Source organism: Canis lupus, chromosome 14 (genome assembly GCF_048164855.1).
Source record: "Canis lupus baileyi chromosome 14, mCanLup2.hap1, whole genome shotgun sequence".
Classification (NCBI taxonomy): domain Eukaryota; kingdom Metazoa; phylum Chordata; class Mammalia; order Carnivora; family Canidae; genus Canis; species Canis lupus.
Genome location: NC_132851.1, coordinates 21,495,594 through 21,515,767, shown reverse-complemented (window position 1 = coordinate 21,515,767; position 20,174 = coordinate 21,495,594). Strand labels below are relative to the sequence as shown.

Genomic DNA, 20,174 nt, shown 5'->3' with positions numbered 1-20,174 from the left:
CTTCCAGCTGTGCCTGGGCCTCCCACATTGCTTGACCATAGAGGTAAGACACAGGCATGATGGAAATGGAAAATACTGGTTTTGATTTCTAAATCACCACTCCGGGGTTCTGGTGTCTATCTCCTCCTTAGTGTTTTGGATTATTATGTAGACACTTAGGCTCTGATTTCCCTAAAGAGTGAAATGAGTGAATCCTCAGCCTCTAAAGCAGAGGGCTGTCCCAACTGTGGTACATCTGCAGAGGCTCTCTCTCTGATCCTGTGACTGCTGTCCCTGCTGTGGGTACCTCTACACAAAAGAACACGGATCTTGTAGAAAACCGGTGGATTAAAAATATAGGAAAGGAGGGAGTTCCTATAAAAATATAGGAAAGGAATTAATGCTTAATCTGCTGACCTGCCTGGTGTCCGCTGACCTGCCTCCAGTGACTTCTCAAAAGATGCCCAAATGGGGGACCCCTGGGTGGCTCAGCGGTTTAGCGCCTGCCTTCAGCCCGGGGTGTAATCCTGGGGTCCTGGGATGGAGTCCTGCATGGGGCTCCCTGCGTGGTGCCTGCTTCTCCCTCTGCCTGTGTCTCTGCCTCAGTCTCTCTCTCTCTCTCATGAATAAATAAATAAATAAACAAATAAAATCTTTAAAAAAAAAAAAAGATGCCAAATGTTTTCATTTCATTCAGAGACCCTGCCTGGAACTCCAGCTACCCTTTGGGGGCTCAACTGTGTCTTAAAAGCATTATCAGTTAAAAGTGTGGATCACTCTGGAAGGGTTAGAGAATGTTCGATGATGTCAATGGTGATACACATCAGTGGGAATGTGTTTGGTAAGATTTCCAACCTTGCTGGGTTACTTGTGAGTTTTGCTTTGTTTTGATTTTAGACAGCGGGGAGAGAGATGAAAAGTTGGGGGGAGGGGGATAAGACTTAAAACTGGTGGGGAGGCCCATGACACCTGATTACGGCGGGAGGAGAACCTGAGAGGTTCAAGGACCCGGAACACTCTGAGGGGGTTCAGCCGTGACTGGGGTTAGGTTGGCATTTCTTGATTGGCCTGGTAAGGTGACCAACTATAATAATACCGTCCCCCCTGGAACAATGAGTAACTAGTAACTAGTCCAAACAAGTAAGGGAACTTTGCAGATACAGTCCATTGCCACCGAGTTCTCAAACGGTGGGACCTCCTACATTGGATTTTGGGAAGAAAGAGAAAGTCCCAGGAAACAACTGGAATGGCCCTGGGTGGGGTGGGGGCGGGGACCAGACAGAGACGCAGATTGCCTACGGAGTGTTGAAGCTGGGAAGGCGTCAGGTCCTGGGGTCTGGGGTCGGGGGCAGGCAGTGACCTGCTGAAAGCCACCGGCCAGCACACGCGCCTCTCCAGAGATCCGGAGGAAAGAAGTCCTGCCTGCATTTCGAGAGAGGAAGTTTCGGGCCCTCGGGCTATGCTGACTCTCCATCCTGAGCTCTCGGGACAGCCGTCCCTCTGGACTCTCGGAGAACCCGGGGCCTCCGTCCGAGTCTACCTGGGAACCCCGGCGCGGAGGGGAGCCAGGTGAGGAAGAGCTCGGCGGGAGAAGCCAAGCCTCGGTTTGCGGAAGCCGGAGCGAGGAGGGTCTGGGTCTGGGTACGGCTGGGGGGGGGGGGGGGCAGGACCCAGGGACAGTGGGGCGGGCTCCGGGGCGTGGAGCGCGGGCCCCAGGCAGGGCGAGGGGTCCGGGCCAAGGCGCGGCGTGGGCGCCCGCGGGGCGGGGAGGGGGCGGGGCCGGGGGTCGGAGCCGCGAGCGGCCGGAACAGGTGAGCGGCCGCCGGGCCCCGCCGGGCCCCCGCCCTCCCCGCGGGCGCGCCTCCTCCTCCCGACCCTCCGGGCGCCGAGCGCCGCCGCTCCCCTCCGTTGGCGCGTTTGCAACTGGCAGCTGGCTTTTTTTTTTTTTTTTTCTTTCCCCTCCTTTCCCCTCCCCTGAGTGTGTCTCTCCTTCTTTTAGGTCGCTCCACCCCGCGCAGGATCCGGCGAGGGGGAGCGCGCGGCGGCGGCCACCTCGCTCCGGGCGCGCGTGCCAAGTCCCCGAGCGGCGCCCCGCGCCCGGCCCGCGCCCCGCGCCCGCGGCCTCCCCGCAGCCCGTGCCCACTCTTCCCCCCTTTGGCAATCACACGGCGTTTTAAGAATGCCGGAAAGATGGCGGTAGCGGCGGCGGCGGCGGCGGGCCCGAGCGGCGGGGGAGGCGGCCGCGCGCCGCGGAGCGGGCCGCTGGAAGTTCTGGTGCGGGACCGCTGGCACAAAGTTCTGGTGAACTTGGGCGAGGACGCGCTGGTCCTGAGCTGCGAGGAGGGCGCCGCGGCGTCCAACGGCCTGGGCACCGCCACCAATGGCGCGTTCTGCAGGGGCGCGGGCGGCGCGCAGCCCCCCGACTCGCCGGCCGGGGTCCGCACCGCCTTCACCGACCTGCCCGAGCAGGTGCCCGAGGCCATCTCCAACCAGAAGCGCGGCGTGAAGGTGCTGAAGCAGGAGCTGGGCGGGCTGGGCATCAGCATCAAGGGAGGCAAGGAGAACAAGATGCCCATCCTCATCAGCAAGATCTTCAAGGGGCTGGCGGCCGACCAGACCCAGGCCCTGTACGTGGGCGACGCCATCCTGTCGGTGAACGGGGCCGACCTGCGGGACGCCACCCACGACGAGGCGGTGCAGGCGCTGAAGCGCGCGGGCAGGGAGGTGCTGCTGGAAGGTAGGGGCTCCCGCCGGCGGCCGCGCACACACCCCCTCGCACCCACCCACGTGCCCGCGCAGCCCCGGGGCCGGCGGCGGGGAGCTGGGACAGCTTTAGCCCCCCTGCCCCCGGGTCCCCAACCCAGGTCCCTGACCCCGCGGCCCTAACCCGGGAGCTCCTGCAGGCCGGGACCCTGCAGGGGTGTGTGAAGGGGCAGGGCGAGCAGGCTTAGTGCACCGCGTGTCCTGTTTCCCCGCGGATAATCCGAGTGAGGCGTGGGGGCCGAGTGTAACCCGGGGCAGCCGTCCACGCGGCGGGGAGAGCCCACTGAATGAATAATCGCAACTCTGCTGCAGCTTCGTGCCTCGGCACTATGTTCTCAGAAGCCTGGGCGATCTGATTTAAAGGGTTCATTCAGTCCCCCCCAAAGAGGATGGAGAGGCGTGGCCGTGTGCGTGGACCCCCCCGCCCCCCAAACCCCCTCATCCTCCCGGACTTCCCTCCTCGCAGACTGGAAACCCGGGTTATTACGCTGGGGGAGTTGTGCCAAGGGCTGGGGAAGTGTGCCGCAGCTTCATGCAGAAGTTGGTTCCCTTCTGGTGCCAGGTGTTTGGCCGGTCAGTCTGGATTCCAGGCTGCTCTGGCTGGAGGGTTGCTGAGGCAGTTTTTCTGCCTGGCCTCGTCCCGGGATTTTTCCTGAGTGGCGTGGAAACAGTTTCGCATTTGTAAACAGTTTCCCCTGAGTGGGAGGCTTCTTGGAAAGGACTCTCTTGAGATCCTATGTCCCCAATCCCCTAATTTTTCAAGGGAGTGGAATAGGTAGCCGAGTTGTTATAGCCTTTTGGGATTATGTGCTGTTAGGAGGGCAGAAGGGCAGTAGGGTATTAAGTGGATAATCATTCTCCTTTCCCACTACATCTTGTATCTCTTACTTGGTAACTGCCTCTCTGCCCCCATGGCTTGCTTCGTGCTAACCTCAGTTAGCACACATATCATGTAATTATTTTTGCCTATTTACTCAGCTTCCCCCTCACTGTAGATTGAGTTGCCTGGGGTCTTTTATTTAGTTATGGGTCAGCTCCCCTGAGTTTCAGGGCTCAAGGATATGCATGACAAGTGAATAAATAAATGAGCCCATAGCCATGGTCGCACAGTATTTCAACCCAGATCTTGTAAACTGGTGGTTGATTTAAATCCGAAATTGAGGACTTAAAGTCAATTTCCTGCTCACCAGATGTGGTGCTGGTGTGTGAAACCGAGAAAGTTCAAAGTTGGAAAACCAGCTTTGTTACATGTGACAGCTGATGCAACTCTCTGGTACACGATCGTCCAGCTCCTGCCTAGAATACATAGGGTCCTCCCCCACACACTTTTATTTATCTAGAGGATTTGTGATGTCTTCATATTTAATAGCTACCCTGGATCCAGAAAGTGGAAGGCTATTTGCTTTGGCTTGATGATTAACATAAGTAAACAGAAAAAAGTTTTCTTGACTCGAGTGTGTGTGTTGGTTTGTGTGACAAGAGGCAGGTGGGATCTGCGGCAAGTTTAGTTTGGACTATAAACTGCTAGGCGCCTGCTTCGCTTGCAATATTTGCTATAAACTCTCAGGGGGGACAAAAGGCAGGCCATTTCTCTTTCAATTCGTTATGTCTTTTATGTCCTTCATTATGTCTTTTCTTCTCTTTGGTTTCAATTTAATGAATAATAACTTAGCAAAGAGATGAAAAAAAAAATCTCTCACCCAAAAAAAGAGGAAGGAAAGGTGACTCCCTGCAGTTGAAAATAAATTTAAAAGGAATCAGACAGTTATGTGACTTTACGGATGCAGCAACCTAAGAGTGAGTTTTGTAAAAACCTCTGATGTGACATTCTTGCAACACGCCATCCTGTGTTACGGGCAGGACCTCTGGGGGGAGGCCTGTGGGCCTCCTGGAAATGAGCCACCTGGGCTTGGGGGCAGCAGTCTTATTCCCAGCCAGAGTTTTCAGAGATCGACTGCAAATGAGAGAAGCCAGTAGAGGCCCCACTCAAAACAATGTCTCTTGCTCTGAGTTGAAGTGTTGGTCCTGAGTGCGTGCAGTAGGAGTGATCATACACCATCAAAGCAAATATCACACGTCCTCTCTTTGTAGCTTATAGTAGTGCATGGATTCCCTACTGAAGGGGCATGTCAGTACCACCGGAAGGGCTTTTCAAAATCACACACCTACTTGCCGGTATTCTCAAATGCATTCTTGATTGCCGAATTTCTGCATGGGAATGGTTTTATAGATGTAATCTGCTGGGACGAGAGGCTTAGGGAGATGTTTTAAAAATATGTTTATATGGAGAGTACACAGTTTTTAGATTGCTTTTTTGCTTTGGGGGTGGTTTTTTTTTTTTTGTTTTGTTTTGTTTTTTGGTTGGTTTGTTTTTTGAGCTGGCCTATGCAGCTTAATCCCTCAATTTCAGCCAATACGCACCCCATGTAATGACACGCGCCCCCTAGTGGAGAGTCCATACCGCTGCTAGTGGAACCCCCTGAAATGAAAAGCTGAACAGCAAGTTTCCAAGCCTGCGTTCTAGTTACAGAGCCTGTGACAGGATTAACCTCCTTGAGCCTCAGTGTCTTCTGAAAAATGAGAATAAAGAAACTTCTGCTGGACATTCTTACTTTGTAGGGCCGCTGTATGGAAGAGAGTCTAAATGCAAAAGGAAAACAGGATGCGTATCAAATGGCTGCTGTGATTAGTTATGTTATATGAAATGAAGATGAAATTCCCTCTCCCAGGGGAGAGTCCTTACCTCATACTGTACTAGAGTTTATATTTCGTATTTTTAGTCTAAATTCTTAAAAAAAGATTTTATTTATTTATTCATGAGAGACACAAAGAGAGAGAGAGAGGCAGAGACACGGGCAGAGGCAGAAGCAGGCTCCACGCAGGGAGCCCGACGTGGGACTTGATCCAGGGTCTCCAGGATCACACCCTGGGCTGAAGGCGACACTGGACCACTGAGTCACCTGGGCAGCCCAAGTCCAATTTTTTTTATTATTATGTAACTGTAATGTTAGGAGACCATTCCTCTCTGAGAAGGGAATCATTACAGCAGCTGACATTTCTTGAGCACTTCTATATGCCAGGCTTTACTTGCATTTGTTCGTTACACTTTTAATAACTCTATGAGGCTAGTACTGTTCATTTTACTGATGGGGAAACAAGTTTACAGACAGCCGGTTAGTTGCTCAAAGAAACCTAGGGAGGAGGCTTCCAGGTCTGACCTAAGAGCTCATCTTTGTGACTTAAAAGCTCATCCTTGTAGTAACTTCTAGGTGAAATTGATACTCTGAGCCTCTCCTTCAACTGTGTGCTTAAGTCAGTTGAAGCTTCTTCAGTTGTTGGGTTCCCGATGTTCTTCCCCACTTCTCAAATATGCTGAAGGGTTTGGGACAGCCTTGAGGAGGAAAAGCAATTGTGTGGGCTGCTCAAAAGGGAGGGACAGGAAGGAGGATTGAGTCTAAAAACCTTGATGCTTGAGTGTCTGGCTATCAGAAGGGAGCTGCTGCCATAATGATCCAACTTCACGGTGAGGCAGGGTCTCTGTCATTGAAACACGTGGCCAGCAAGGAGCTTTACCTTGTAATTCAAGATGAAAATAAAGGGTGAACGCACTGGGCCAGTGAAGTCCGTGTTTAACCAGATATTCGTCAAAGTTAAGATTAGACGTCTTCACATGATGTACTCCTTTCCCATTTGGGGGAGTAGAAGCAGGGACCCCTTGCATTCAGCCATGGAGATATTGGACCCCGTAACTCCAGGGGACACCGTGTACATAGAGTACAATGTGAATGGCACCCTGTGAAGTTGACCTGGGTGCAACTGTGTAAATATCCCTGGTAGTCCGGGGCCAGGGTAGGGATGAAGTTTTTGCCCTTAGATTGGTAGCAAAATAGTAATTTGGAATCTTTTAGCCTTTTTGTAGCTGAAACAATAAAATTAGTTTCCCCATAACTTTGTTCAGATTGAAGAGCTCAGAATTCTGGAAGATTCATATTGGGGTATGGAAGGTAAGGGGATGAGTGGTGAACGCCATCATATTTGGGTCCAAGAAGGTATCCTATGGAACTGGACCAGAAGAAGTGGAGATTCAAAGAAGTCAGAGACTGTTGTTGACAGGAACCCTGTCCATCAAAGCTCCTCCCCCAGCACTGCTCCCAGGAATGCTTGGCTGTTGAGATCATCTAAAATGTCACTTGCACAATTCCTTCCTTTAGTGGTAGAAGGAGGACTGGCAGGACAGGGAGATGGGGTACAAGGCAGAGGCAGCGCTTTCATTGGCATGAAATTTCAAGATTGGACAAGACTTTGTACTGTAAAGAATCTTATTTTATTTAAGATGTACAGAATTCTTTTTTTTCTAAAGATTTTATTTATTTTTTGAGAGAGAAGGAGTGAGAGAGAGCATGAGTGGAGGGGAGAGGGTGAGGGAGAAGCAGGCTCCCCACTGAGCAGAGTCCGATGTGGGGCTCCATCCCAGGACCCTGGGGCCATGACCTGAGCTGAAGGCATACACTTAACCAACCGAGCCACCCAGGTGTCCCTTGGATGTACAGATTTTTAAAGAATACCCAAGAACTCTGAAATTCAGAGTCTTGAAACTTGGGCTCTTATATTTTAAGTAGCAGTTGCTTTTTTCGCAAGATGCTTTTGCCTTGTTGGACCTTGATTTTTTTTTCATTGTGAAGCCAGGGAGCTAGGTTAAGCCATCTCTAAACCTAATTGCACTTCACATCCTATAAATTCAGATCCAACACACTTTTCATAACAAATCTTTCTAATACCCCCTTTATTTTTATGAAACAGATGTCATAAATAATACAGCTTAATTGTAGATTAAACTTAAAAATCAACATAATGTCCTAGTATTATATTATTATTAACATTAATAAAATGGGCAAAAGAGTAAATTATTTTTAAAAAGTTTCAGTTGATAAATGCATAGTACAACTACACCAGGGGTCATAATGAAGGAGGTAGACGCTAGTACCTGTATGTAAAATCACCAGCAATGAATAGCCAAAACTGAAGATGGGTGGGGGTATGTGGTATCATTTGGGATCTGGAAAACTCTTGCACTTTGAAGGGCTGCCTCAGATGTTGCAAGATGTCCAGCATCTCTGGCTCCTATCACTAAATGCTAGGAGGATGCCCCTGCTACTGGCCTTAGCCTCTAAAATGCCTCCATAAATATCAGAACTGCTACTGAGAAGGGGCTGTATTGAACCTCCACCCTCTTGAGAACAAGCATTCCATAAGAATGCTGATTCTGGGTGTGCCTGGGTGGCACAGTCCGTTAAGCGTCCAACTCTTGGTTTCTACTCTGGTGGTGATCTCAGATTCGTGAGATCCAGCCCCGCATCAGGCTCTGGGCTTAGCTTAGTCTGCTTCAAATTCTCTCTCCTTCTCTCTCTGTTCCTCCTGCTTGTGTGTGTGTGTGTGTGTGTGTGCGCGCGCTCTCTCTCTCTAAAATAAATAAAAAGATCTTAAAAAAAAAAAAAAGAATGCTGATACTGCTATACCACTTTATATAGTAGTCCCCCTTATCCGGGGTTTTGCTTTCCACGGTTTCAGTTTCCCGAGGCACACCACAGTCTGGAAGCAGATGATCCTCTGACAAATCATGAGAAAGTAGTAGCCTAACACTGTGTCACAACACCTACGTCATTCCCCTCGCTTCATCTCATCATGTAGGCATGTTATCATCTGCCATCATCACAGGAAGGGCGAGTATAGGACGATAAGATATTTTGAGAGAGAGAAAGGCCACATTCACGTAACTTTTATGACAGTATATTGTTATAATTGTCCTATTTTATTATTGTTGATAATGTCTGACTGTGCCTAATTTATAAATAAAACCTTATCATAGGTGTGTATGTATAGGGAAAAAACAGTATATATAGGGTTCAATACTGTCTGTGGTTTCAGTCATGCATCCAGTGGGGGTCTTGGGAGATACCCCCTCCAGGACTCGGCAGTACCTGACCTTTTGCAGACTCTTTACATATGTAGTAAAAGCTAGCATTTATGTAATACTTGCATCACACCAGATGCTGTTCTAAGCACTTTACGTGGACTGAATCACTGGATTCTCACAATGACCCAGTACTATTTACAGATGAGAAGACCAAGGCACGGATCATTGAAGTCAGTCACTTGCCAAAGAAGCACAGTGAGCAAGTTCCGATGCTGAGATCCAAACACAGACCTTATCACTTTGGGCCCTCATAAACAGCCTGATGTGAGAAGCAGATCAGGGACGTGTATCCTCAGTTTGTTGATTAGAAGAGTGAAGCTCCAGGAGGTCCCATGATTTGTCCTATTCAGGTCTTCTGCTTTCTTGTCTGGCATATTCGTTTTCTGTTGCTACTCTAACGAATTACCCAAAACCTTAGTAAATTAAAACACAGATTTATAATCTTACAGTTTTTTTTTTAAGATTTCTTTATTTATTAATGAGAGACACACAGAGAGAGGCAGAGACATAGGCAGAAGGAGAAGCAGGCTCCTCGCAGGGAGCCCCATGTGGGACTCAATCTCGGATCTTGGGATCAGCCCTGAGCCGAGGGCAGACGCTCGACCTCTGAGCCACCCAGGTGTCCCTGTCTTACAGTTTTTTAAAGTCAGAAGCTCTGATGCAGAGCTCATGGAGCTAACATCAGTGTGTCCACAGTGCTGCATTCCTTTCTGGAGGCCCTAAAAGAGAATCTGTTCCCTTGCTTTTTCCAGAATCTTCTGGAGACCACTCAAATGCTTTGGCTGATGACTCTTGCACACTTTTAAGCCTGTGGTAGCAACTTGAGTCTTTGTCACATCCAAACACTCCAACCTCTCTTCTGCTTCCTTCTTGCATTTTTAAGGCCTTGTGACTACCTCAGTCATATCTATATAATCCAGGATAATTTCCCTATTTTAAACATATTTTAAATTATAACTTCTCTGATTAGCAACCTTAATTCACTTTGCAACTCTGATTCCTCTTTGCCATGCAAGGTAACCTACACTTGGAGTCTAGACTGTGCATCTTGAGCATGGCGGTAGGGGGCATTTTTCTGCCTATTACATTTAGTTTGCTGATGTGGTCATGGTACAGAGTTCCTAGAGAATTCTTTAAGAATATCCTCTACTACTACAGTAAACAGTCATACCTGCCACGTGGCAAAGGAGTTCCTCATTCATTCATTTATTTATCTGTCTAATTTAAGTAACTTAACTGAGTGTTTTCTATGTGCCACATACCACAAGGGCATTGCCCTTGAGAAACAATATTATAGTGACAGATGCAGATAAGCACTATGCAGGCAGCTACAGCATGGAGTGGAAAGTGCTACATCAAGGGATGCTGGGGGAGCCTCTGGGAAGAGCGTCTGGCCCATTCTTGGTCAGGGCTATAGAAGGCAGAGGTCACAAGGCAGCCCAACAAAGAGCTTGGCTATCTGCTGTAGCTCGGTGTGGCTGGGTGGGAGGAACGTGGCTTGCTTGCTAAGGAGCATGGATAAAGAAAAAAGAGAGAAACCAGAGAATGGAGCAGGAACTGAGGCTTCTAGGCTTTATTATAGAATTTGATTTCATGCTCAGGGGGAAGTGTTATAAGCAGGAAAATGTCATGCTAAGTTTCACATTTGAAGAAGTGTGAAGTGGGCCAGGCTCTGGTGAAGTGACCGAGCTTCATGTGCCCACACGCAGCAGCACCCATGTTCAGACACTTGACCCTGAGTTATGCTTAGGAGCACCCTTCCCAGCAAGGCGTAGGTTTGTAAAAGTGGCTTCACCCGCATTATGATTTTGTCATCAGGTCAACCCTCTGCAGATGATTGGACTGGTGTAGTGGTCCCCCTTTTGTATCGGAGGCAATAGAAGTGCCAGAGATGGGGTGACTGGTCCGAAGTTACCTTGTAAATGAGGGAGGTGGATGTCAGATTATCTAACACCCATCAAGCTCTTGCTGCTGCATACTACACAAACTCCAGACATGTAGAGTGGACAAAACAGAGTCTGAGAGGTAGAAAGCATGGCCTCTGATTTCAGGGAGTTGACAAGTTATTAAAGAAGTAGGGCATTTGAGGCTGATCATAAAGTTCTTGAGATTAGTCATACAAGTGGCATGATTTTTACCCCAGCCTATATAGCATAGTACCGGCATATAGTAGACTGATTTTAAAATGTCTTAGCGAGGATGCTCAGGTGGCTCAGTGGTTGAGCGTCTGCCTTCAACTGGGGGCATGATCCTGGAGTCCCAAGATAGAGCCCTATATCGGGCTCCCTGCGTGGAGCCTGCTTCTCCCTCTGCCTGTGTCTCTGCCTCTGTCTCTCTCTCTCTGTCTCTGTGTCGCTCATGAATAAATAAATAAAATCTTTTAAAAAATTAAAATGTTTTAGGAAGGAAAAAATAGAGGGGTAGACAGAAGGGAGGAAGAAGGGAAGGGGAGAGTGAGTGGGGGGAGTAAGAGTGGGAGGAAGGAAGGAAAGACAACAAGGAAGGAAGGAAGGGAAGAGGGAAAGCAATTTGAGGCCTGAGTGACCTTTTCTGATGACTTCCATCCTCCAGCACTCATGCCATTGGACTGCGGTAATCATACACATTTAGCATCGATAATGAAAACTATATCTTGGTCTGTCCAAAAGAAGACTACAGAAGTCACTTTAGAGACCTGGAAAGCATTTACTTAACATAGACCAGTCCTGAAAGGCAAAAGAGGAGCCAGACATAATTTTAAAAGTTATTGGAAAATGTAATTATCCTTTTAATGTTATATTTATAACCACCTTTCCTTTGCTCCCCTGTGGCTCAGGGACCTACCAGTCGGAATATGTAAGAACACTTTCTACCTGGGAAGATGAAAACTGTCTGCTTAGATATTTTAATTGTTTTTTTCTTAAAGCTTGTGTAGCAACCTGAAAATTCAGACCCTGTTCCTTACGTGAAGCTGATCAGAAGTGTCCTTCAATTCCGAGTTTCTGCTGTGGTGGGTGATGCTCTTCACATTCCGCGGTGCATTGTAACACTCACCCCATGGAGTATGTATTAAAAATAACTCACTGCACACGGCTCCACATTTGTGAAAGGCATCCAGCCGAAGCTACCACTGGTCTGTTTGGTGAAGGGAAATTATTCTCTGGCAGCTAGTGGCCTACTAAGAGTTCTCTTGCAAATGATGCATTTCAAAGCAGTTAATGTTAAAGAAAAGCCAGAATTTCCCCTGCATTTATACCAAGTGTTTTATATACCAAACCTCATTACCCACTTCACCGGCTTTGATCTATAATAATAGCTTGCCTTTAGCTCTGGCCTGCAGATTGCGACTTAAGAGAAAATATGCAACACACACTACGAAGTCAATGTCCTAACAGACTCATGCAAATGAGCCCCACTCCCACAGCGGGATAGACAAGATGGAAAAGTTCACACTCAAGAGTGATTATTAAGGAAATCAGGATGATGACCCATACTTGTTTAGTGCTTTTTAAAACTACTTCTCCTCCCTGTGATTTGAAGCATCATTCTTAGCGTGTTGATGAATGCAGGGAGCTCCATCTCAAATTTGATGACTGGGTGCTAAGTGTTACTGCAGTTGGCATACCCCATTCAAGAAGCTTGCTCTTCAAACCAGCCTTGTTTCCTTTTGTTACAGATTCTTTTTTAAAAAAAATAATAAATTTATTTTTTATTGGTGTTCAATTTACCAACATACAGAATAACACCCAGTGCTCATCCCGTCAAGTGCCCCCCTCAGTGCCCGCCACCCAGTCACCCCCACCCCCTGCCCTCCTCCCCTTCCACCACCCCTAGTTCGTTTCCCAGAGTTAGGAGTCTTCCATGTTCTGTCTCCCTTTCTGATATTTCCTACCCATTTCTTCTCCCTTCCCCTCTATTCCCTTTCACTATTATTTATATTCCCCAAATGAATGAGACCATATAATGTTTGTCCTTCTCTGATTGACTTATTTCACTCAGCATAATACCCTCCAGTTCCATCCACGTCAAAGCAAATGGTGGATATTTGTCATTTCTAATGGCTGAGGAATATTCCATTGTATACATAAACCACATCTTCTTTATCCATTCATCTTTCTATGGACACCGAGGCTCCTTCCACAGTTTGGCTATTGTGGACATTGCTGCTAGAAACATCGGGGTGCAGGTGTCCCCGTGTTTCATTGCATCTGTATCTTTTCTCAAAGCTGTATCATGCAGTGGTTTAGAGAGTGGGTCTTGGATTTACCCAATCTAGGCTTAAATTCTCACTCTACCTCTTTCTAGCTGTGTGAGCTTGCGCAGGTTACTTACCTACAAGCCTCAATTTCTTAATCAGTAGGTTCATTGTGAAGGGCAAAAGTTAGCTCATTGTAAAGTGGTTAGCTCATTGCCTGGAGTGTAGTAAGCACTAAATATTTACTAACTATAAAATATGTCATGTTGCATGCTTAGCTAAGTACTATTTGCAGATAGAGGGTTCAAGCATATAAGTGAAATGATGGGGTCATTTCATATGTGATCTAAAGTCTTTTGGGTGACACAAAGGACAGTTTGAGATTTGCCATGTTCGGGAACTGAAGGGTGCAACTGATGGCATGGGAGAGTTGGTTTGCCTTGTAGAGGTGAATTATGATCCTACAAAGGGCATACTTCATTGATGATTCTTAGTAACGTCAGATATTTTCCATCAACCAAATCACAGCGTAGGCTGCTGTGGTTTTTGGTGGGCAAATGTGAACTTTGTCTTAAAATGCTGATATGCAGGAACATGCAGAAAAGTGTTTTGTAAAGGGAAAGTGGGCAAGTACAGATTTAAGCTACACAGCAAAATTCAAAATTCTTTCAAAAATTGTCTAGTGCTTACTTATAGAGATGTGGGGGTCTTCTTAGCCAAAAGAAGCCCAAATGTTTCTTTTGTTACAAATGTGAAATATCTATATAACTGTTACTAAGCCAGCATTATACTGTAGTTTTTATTCTTTTATTTAATACTGTATTTAATGGAATCCCAGGGACAACCCAGTGGAAGATATATCATTGTTTATGTGCCCTTGAAAAAGGAAAAAGTAATGTCTAAGATGAGGTGTCTAATAGGATGCCTGCTTAAAGTTGTAATGTCAGGGGCCATTCCTTCCATATAGGGATAAGTGAAAAACTTATCACACAGGAAGGGACAACAAAGGAACTCACACATCTGAGATTTGACTTTGGTAGAAGGAAGAAAAAATATGTCCACTAAGATTTTGAATTGCAAGTTGGTTCTGATAAATATTGAAGTCTGACCGTACAGTGTCAGTGTAAGTTAAAAAAAATACGTAGGCAGATAATGTAAAGTGGATTCAGATTGAGAGGGCCCCTGATGAATGATAGGAGTAGTTGTAAATTCTGTCTGCAAGAACTCAGCTGCCATCTGGGCCTCCAGCAATGTGAAGGCACATTCCTCAAATCAGAAATGATAAAATGTGAAAAAAAAAATGGGCAGTTTAGATTGATGACATATGGTGTGTCATAGTTACACAACTAGTTATTAAAATAATTTTTCTTGTAATGTTTGTAAGGTGGTGCCTTGTCAGTAGATTGGAGGAAAAATCCACAGGGGAATGAGATGAAATTCTTTTTCTGAAATCGAACATTCTGGAGGGAGACCAGTGTGGAATAATAAATCACATTTATATAAATTGCAACTATATTCTCTAATAAAAATAATTTATGTTACTTAAATGTTTAACAAGCATTTTGCTTAAGTAGCAGAACTTATGGAGTAGCTAAAGATTCTAAGGATACCTGGCGGGCAAAGGACTGCCTTCCCGAAGAGGTGACTTGTATGGTAGGGTTACATAAGCAAAGTGAAGTTTAAAATATAGGTAATTACTTGGCTATTTGGGATACTACTGTATTTCCAATGTTTTTGTCTGAAAGCTTTTTATCTGCAACAAAAATCAAGGTTAATGATTTTTCTTTTTTGCTTGCAATGGCCACATATTGTCCTCTGTTCTCTACTTTATGTTTCGAATTTGTCCTAGTCAGAATAATATATGCTTGTAGCATTCCTTTGCCCACCCTTCCCCAATATCTTCTCTTTGTCTCCCAGAATATTAGAATATATGTTTTAACTAATAACTTATTTTTATTAAAATATATATTCTAATAACTATTATGTGCTTATTAAAGCATTCCTTTCCCAGTGCCTTCTCTACTATCCCCCTAGAATATTAGAATATATTTTTAATTGATTTAGTAATTTTTATTAAAATATATATACTAATAGCAGTATAGGCACATTATATTTAGAATATTATAATATACTCTAATTCTAATATATAATAAATACATATTCTAGTATTTCAAATAATATGCCTATATACTGCTACTTCATATATCAATTTCAGCCATTATTGATTAAATCCATCAGTTTTTATAAAATTGTGATCATGTCAATATTCTTCCATTTTCTAGCCATGGAATATTCTGTGATCAGGTTTCTTGAGTTACTAAGAGCTTCTCTTTTTTTGCCATTTGCTTCATTTTCATATACCTATCTAAATTTTTTCCCCCAAAAAACAGCACTAGATGTATCAGATTTCTAGGAATAATTCTTTTTCAAATGCTCGTACAGGTCAGATCACATATCCATTCTGTTTATTTTCCTGCCCTGCTCTTGGTCTGGTGCATGGCCATCTTCCTCAGGCTGTCCTGGGCTCTGTTTTCTTCTATTCTCTGTCACCTCTTGTGCTTTACTCCGTAGTTTTGCTGGAGCACGTTTGTCAATAGCTTCCTGAGAAAGAATGTATGAAAGGTAAATCAGTGAAAATATCTTTAATCTGTTCTCTCACTGGACTGATACTTTGGGTGAGATAAGTCTGAATGAGCATTTTCCCCCAGCATTTTCGGAGTTTCTGTGCGAAGTCTTTCTGCGATGAGATGTTTCATTCTCTTTCTTTTACACGTGGCCTGTTTTTCTTTCTGGTAATTTAAAATTTTTCTTTTTATCACTGATATTCTGAGTTATATATAGTGATTGGCTTTGGTATGGGATTTTTGTTAATCATTTTTCTAAGCCCTTGATGGGCACAGATAGGCTAAAGCTATGGTTTCCAAACTGTGTGCCACGGGGCCATATGGTGCCCCAGTGAACTTACAAAGGGGCCATGGAATATTTTCAAATTTCAAGGAAAGCAGGAACATCTTTTGGGCACTTGGCAAACTATTAACTGGAGTTTCACTATTAGATTGCTACATTCCACCATGATGTAATATCTTTGCAAAACTGTGTTTTATTTTTGTTTTGTTTTGTTTTGTTTTGTTTTTTTTTTGCAGTTGCTATGATTTCAAAGCAAACAAACAAAAACAAGTACCACACAAAACAAAAAGCAATATGGAATAGGAAATGAGGGTGGCGATATCTAATATGATTGATCCCAAGTTTTGAGAAGTTGTATAATGCCCAACAGGTGCTAAATTTTTAGGATATGAAGATGTACTTATTGTTTGGATTCAATTACTTAAAACACTGAATTGGAAGGTATCTCTTTGGGTCTAGGAGTGTCATAAAAAAAAGTAACTGAGACATTAAGAGTGCCATTTAATGAGTAGACTAGGATCTGTAGTCTGAAGACTCTTAAACTCCAGTTCTGGAACATTTTCTTCTTTTATTTGACAATTCCTCTCCTTCCTTTTCTTTGCTTCTGTGCATAGAAATTCTTCTGGTTGGATGCTGGACCTCTGCATTGATACTGAACTGAAAAATAAGCTGACTTTTGTTCTGTCTTGTTGGTTTTTCTCTAGTTGTCCTTCTCTGTTTATTTTTTGTTCTTTTTCATGGAGAATTACTAGATTTTTATCTGCAGCTCTTGTATTGATTTCTTTTTTTTTACATTTCATCTGTCATATCACTAAGTTCCAAGAACATTTTCTTATTCTCATTGTTCATTGTTTTAATAGCATCCTCTTGTTTTGTGGATGCAACATCTTTGCTGATCTCTCTGAGTGTATTAATAGTTTTTTGAGATTTTTTTCCCACCAGTATTGACTCGGATGTCTCCAAGTTCCTTTCTCTCTGCTTCACTTTTCAGTGTGTTGTGCATATCTAATAGTTTCATCTATTTTGAGATTTGTTCCATTTTTGTATTCCCCTAGAGGCAGAACCTGAGATGCAGATCTCAGGGGTAAGACATTTATTTGGGATGTAAGCCTAGGAAGCACTGATGGTAGAGTGGGGACATAAGATAGTAAAGGGAATGAGCCCGTCAAGGGCCCACCATGGGCCACTCAGTCACTCTGGCACTTGGCTTATTTCCACCCGAGGCATAAAGAAGCAAATAAAACTTACTCACCAACTCTTCACTCATCTTTTGTTAAGGGCTACTCCTGGGGGCATTAACTTCTCTGGTAGTGCTGTTTGGCATCCCTGTGAGGTCAAGAATACTCACTTGCCAAAAAAGATGCCGCTGGGCAGAGAACAGGCATTCCCTGTAAGCAGCCTTCTCTGCCTGTAGACCCAACTGCAGAGGAGACATGTGCTAACATGCTCCTACAAAACCACATTGCCTAATTTTTTTTTTCAAGATTTTATTTGTTTATTCCTGAGAGAGATAGAGACATAGGCAGAGGGAGGAGCAGGCTCCATGCAGGGAACCTGGTGTGGGACTCGATCCTGGGACTCCAGGATCATGACCTGAGCGGAAGGCAGATGCTTAACCTCTGAGCCACCCAGGCGTCCCCCACATTGCCTAATTTAAACGTGTTTAGAGGAAATAATCCAAGTGGAAGATGGGCTGCACTCAGATCCAGACACATTTCCGTCCCAAAACTGTTCATAAAGGCTGGTTCAGGCATGATCAAGATGGAATATACTGTCCTCGGAAAGGTTTGCAAAGCAACATTCTGGCTACCTATGTCTGATTTTTAATTTCTTTAAATGTGTGGTTCATAGAGAGTCTTGCAGATCCAGTTAGTTGATTGCAGTTTCTGCAGGAAGATTATGCACAAGTTAGATTAATTGAGCCGAAAGGGAGTATTGTGTTTCTCAACCTCAGTCCTATTGACATTTTTAGATAAGGAGTGGGCAGGACCAAAGTGGACAAACTAGGTATGTGACCTTGACAGAAGACTTACCTGCCTAGAACTCAGTTTCCTTGTAGCAAACAGGGAGATGACAATAGTACTTTTTTCCTTGTAGGACTGATGTGGGAATTAAACGAGTTAATATAGAATTCAATATAGTATCTAGCACAAAGAGTTCAAAGTGTGTTGGCTATTTTTTAAAAAGATTTTATTTATTTATTCATGACAGACACACAGAGAAAGAGAGAGGCAGAGACACAGGCAGAGGGAGAAGCAGGCTCCATGCAGGGAGCCTGACATGAGACTCGACCCCGGGTCTCCAGGATCACCCTGGGCTGAAGGCAGCGCTAAACCGCTGGGCCACCCGGGCTGCCCAGCGTTGGCTATTTTTATGCACTATTTGTCTATCTGTCTTTCCGTAATAGACTGTGATTCTAAGAGAAGGGGTCAGGTCTTTTCGATCTTAGAACTTTAGAGAATTAAAGAGAATTGACCCATTGGCAGTTGCTGTTGGTCATTGGCCATGGCCCTAACATGACACAATTTGGCCAAAACGTAAGAAACAAACAGCTTTGGTTGGTGAGACTTATTGACTGTAAATATAACATTCATAGCATTGGGTCGACAGCTGCTAGAGAATGTCTTTAGGCCCCATTTCTATCCCCAGTTGAAAGAGGGCCTAGGTTAACTAAGCCAGGTGATCCTTCCTTTTAAAATGTGGAAAATAGAATTTTGCAGTGGATTTACTAGTTTTCAAATATTTGAAAAGCTTTAAAATTTTTATATGGATACATCTTATTTTGAGTTATATAACTCATGTCTTAGGATCATTATTTCTCATTTTTCCAGAGACTGTACTCTCCATAAATTTGCCTCAATAGTCATGAAATGACAGGAGACCAGGTTACTAGTATGGTAGTTTTATCGCTCTGTAGCTATCAGGGAAAAATAATTAATATACCTTTTTAACTGCTCCAAGAACTCACGTTGTGTATTTTTTGAAAAGGCCCATAAAGCCTGGAAGAATTATCTGAGACAACAAGCTTTTTACAGAAGGAATCTCAGACACTGATGTGTAAAATTCCATTCTCAGCTAGTTTATTTATTTATTTTTTTGGTTATGTTCATAATTGCCTCTTTGTGTGCCTCTAATGTAAAACACGCAGGCAAAATATACCTTGGGAAAACCAGAAGTTTCCCTTGCCATAGTTGTAGGGACAGAATGTACATAAGAAAACGCATACAGCACTTTTGCCAGAGGAGTGTTACAGATAGTGAATGCTATGCATATAATGAGGGAGGGATTGTGAACGTCGGGAACAGTTTTGCAGAGCCAGGGCAGGGCCTGAACCAGGCTGGAGGAAGTCGTTCTTGTCTACCACTGCCTACTTCCAGGCTGTGTGAAGATGGCATCCTTGCCAGGTGGAGTGGCCTCCCTCTGTCCACTTGCCAGCCTCCCCTGGCATGGCATAGACTCCTGTGGCAGGACTCAGGCCCTAGGCACCTCTCACTTCACACACCCTGCCTGTCAGCCTCCATAAACAGACTTGTTTTGCTGGGTGTTGGCTTCCCCTCTGGTCTTTCTGATGCTTTTACAGATTTACCATCGTTACAGGTTCAATGTGTCCCTTCCACATTCATACGCTGAAGTGCATACCCCTGGTACCTCAGCATGTGGCATCTGCAAACAGGGTCATAGCAGACATGGTTGATTAAGATGAGGGGTCGGGGGTCCCCCAGCTAATATAACTTCTGTCCTTATAAAGAAGTTGAGATTTGGACACAGACCCCACACACAGAGAATCCCATGTGAACATGAAGGCAAAGATTGGGGTGATGGATTTATAAGCCAAGAAATGCTAAAGGTTGCCAGGAAACCCCCAGAAGCTGGAAGAGGCCTGGAACAGACTCACCCTCACAGAAGGGACCGACCCTGCCAACACTTCGACTACCGACTCTTGGCCTTCGGGACCGTGAGAGAATGCTTCCGTGGGTTGAGCCACTGAGTTGGTGGCACTTGGCTCTAGCAGCCCTAGCAAAACAATTTCACCTCCTATGGGAGGCGTTGGAATACATCTCATAAAAATTTGGCAGGGAGTTTAGGGAATGGGCAAATAGTAATTGAGATCTAGCACGATTTTTCTTTTTTGTCAAGTGTCTAATGAGACCATCTGTCTTTGCAAAGTGTTCAAATAAATTTCTCTAGTGTGTTAGTCAAAATTGACAGGGCTAGGCATTGGCAAAGGTTGTTACTGGTGGTGGTGGTACATAGGGCACTGCTAAATTGTGCTCTCATGTGTGCTAGCCTTGCCATAGTACTGTTACTTGGGAGCAATTTTTCTTTTTGTGTGAGGCAAAACTTGATATCCAGGCTCCTGAAATCATTCATCTAATT

General features: G+C 45.0%; 1 protein-coding gene and 1 long non-coding RNA gene across 3 annotated transcripts in view; one reads left to right on the top strand and one right to left on the bottom strand.

The window, feature by feature from the left end:
* The first annotated feature begins 2,154 nt into the window (after positions 1-2,154).
* The window catches only part of SNTB1 (syntrophin beta 1), a 231,901-nt gene continuing 213,881 nt past the window's right edge, over positions 2,155-20,174 (top strand). The window contains exon 1 of the mRNA XM_072774351.1: positions 2,155-2,716. Within this exon, the coding sequence (XP_072630452.1) occupies positions 2,170-2,716 (547 nt within the window). The 5' untranslated portion in view covers positions 2,155-2,169. The remainder of the gene's footprint in view (positions 2,717-20,174) is intronic.
* The window catches only part of LOC140603774 (uncharacterized), an 80,510-nt gene continuing 75,707 nt past the window's right edge, over positions 15,372-20,174 (bottom strand). For both annotated transcript variants that reach the window (XR_012006757.1, XR_012006759.1), the window contains one exon: positions 15,372-15,491. This is a non-coding gene — a long non-coding RNA (uncharacterized lncRNA). The remainder of the gene's footprint in view (positions 15,492-20,174) is intronic.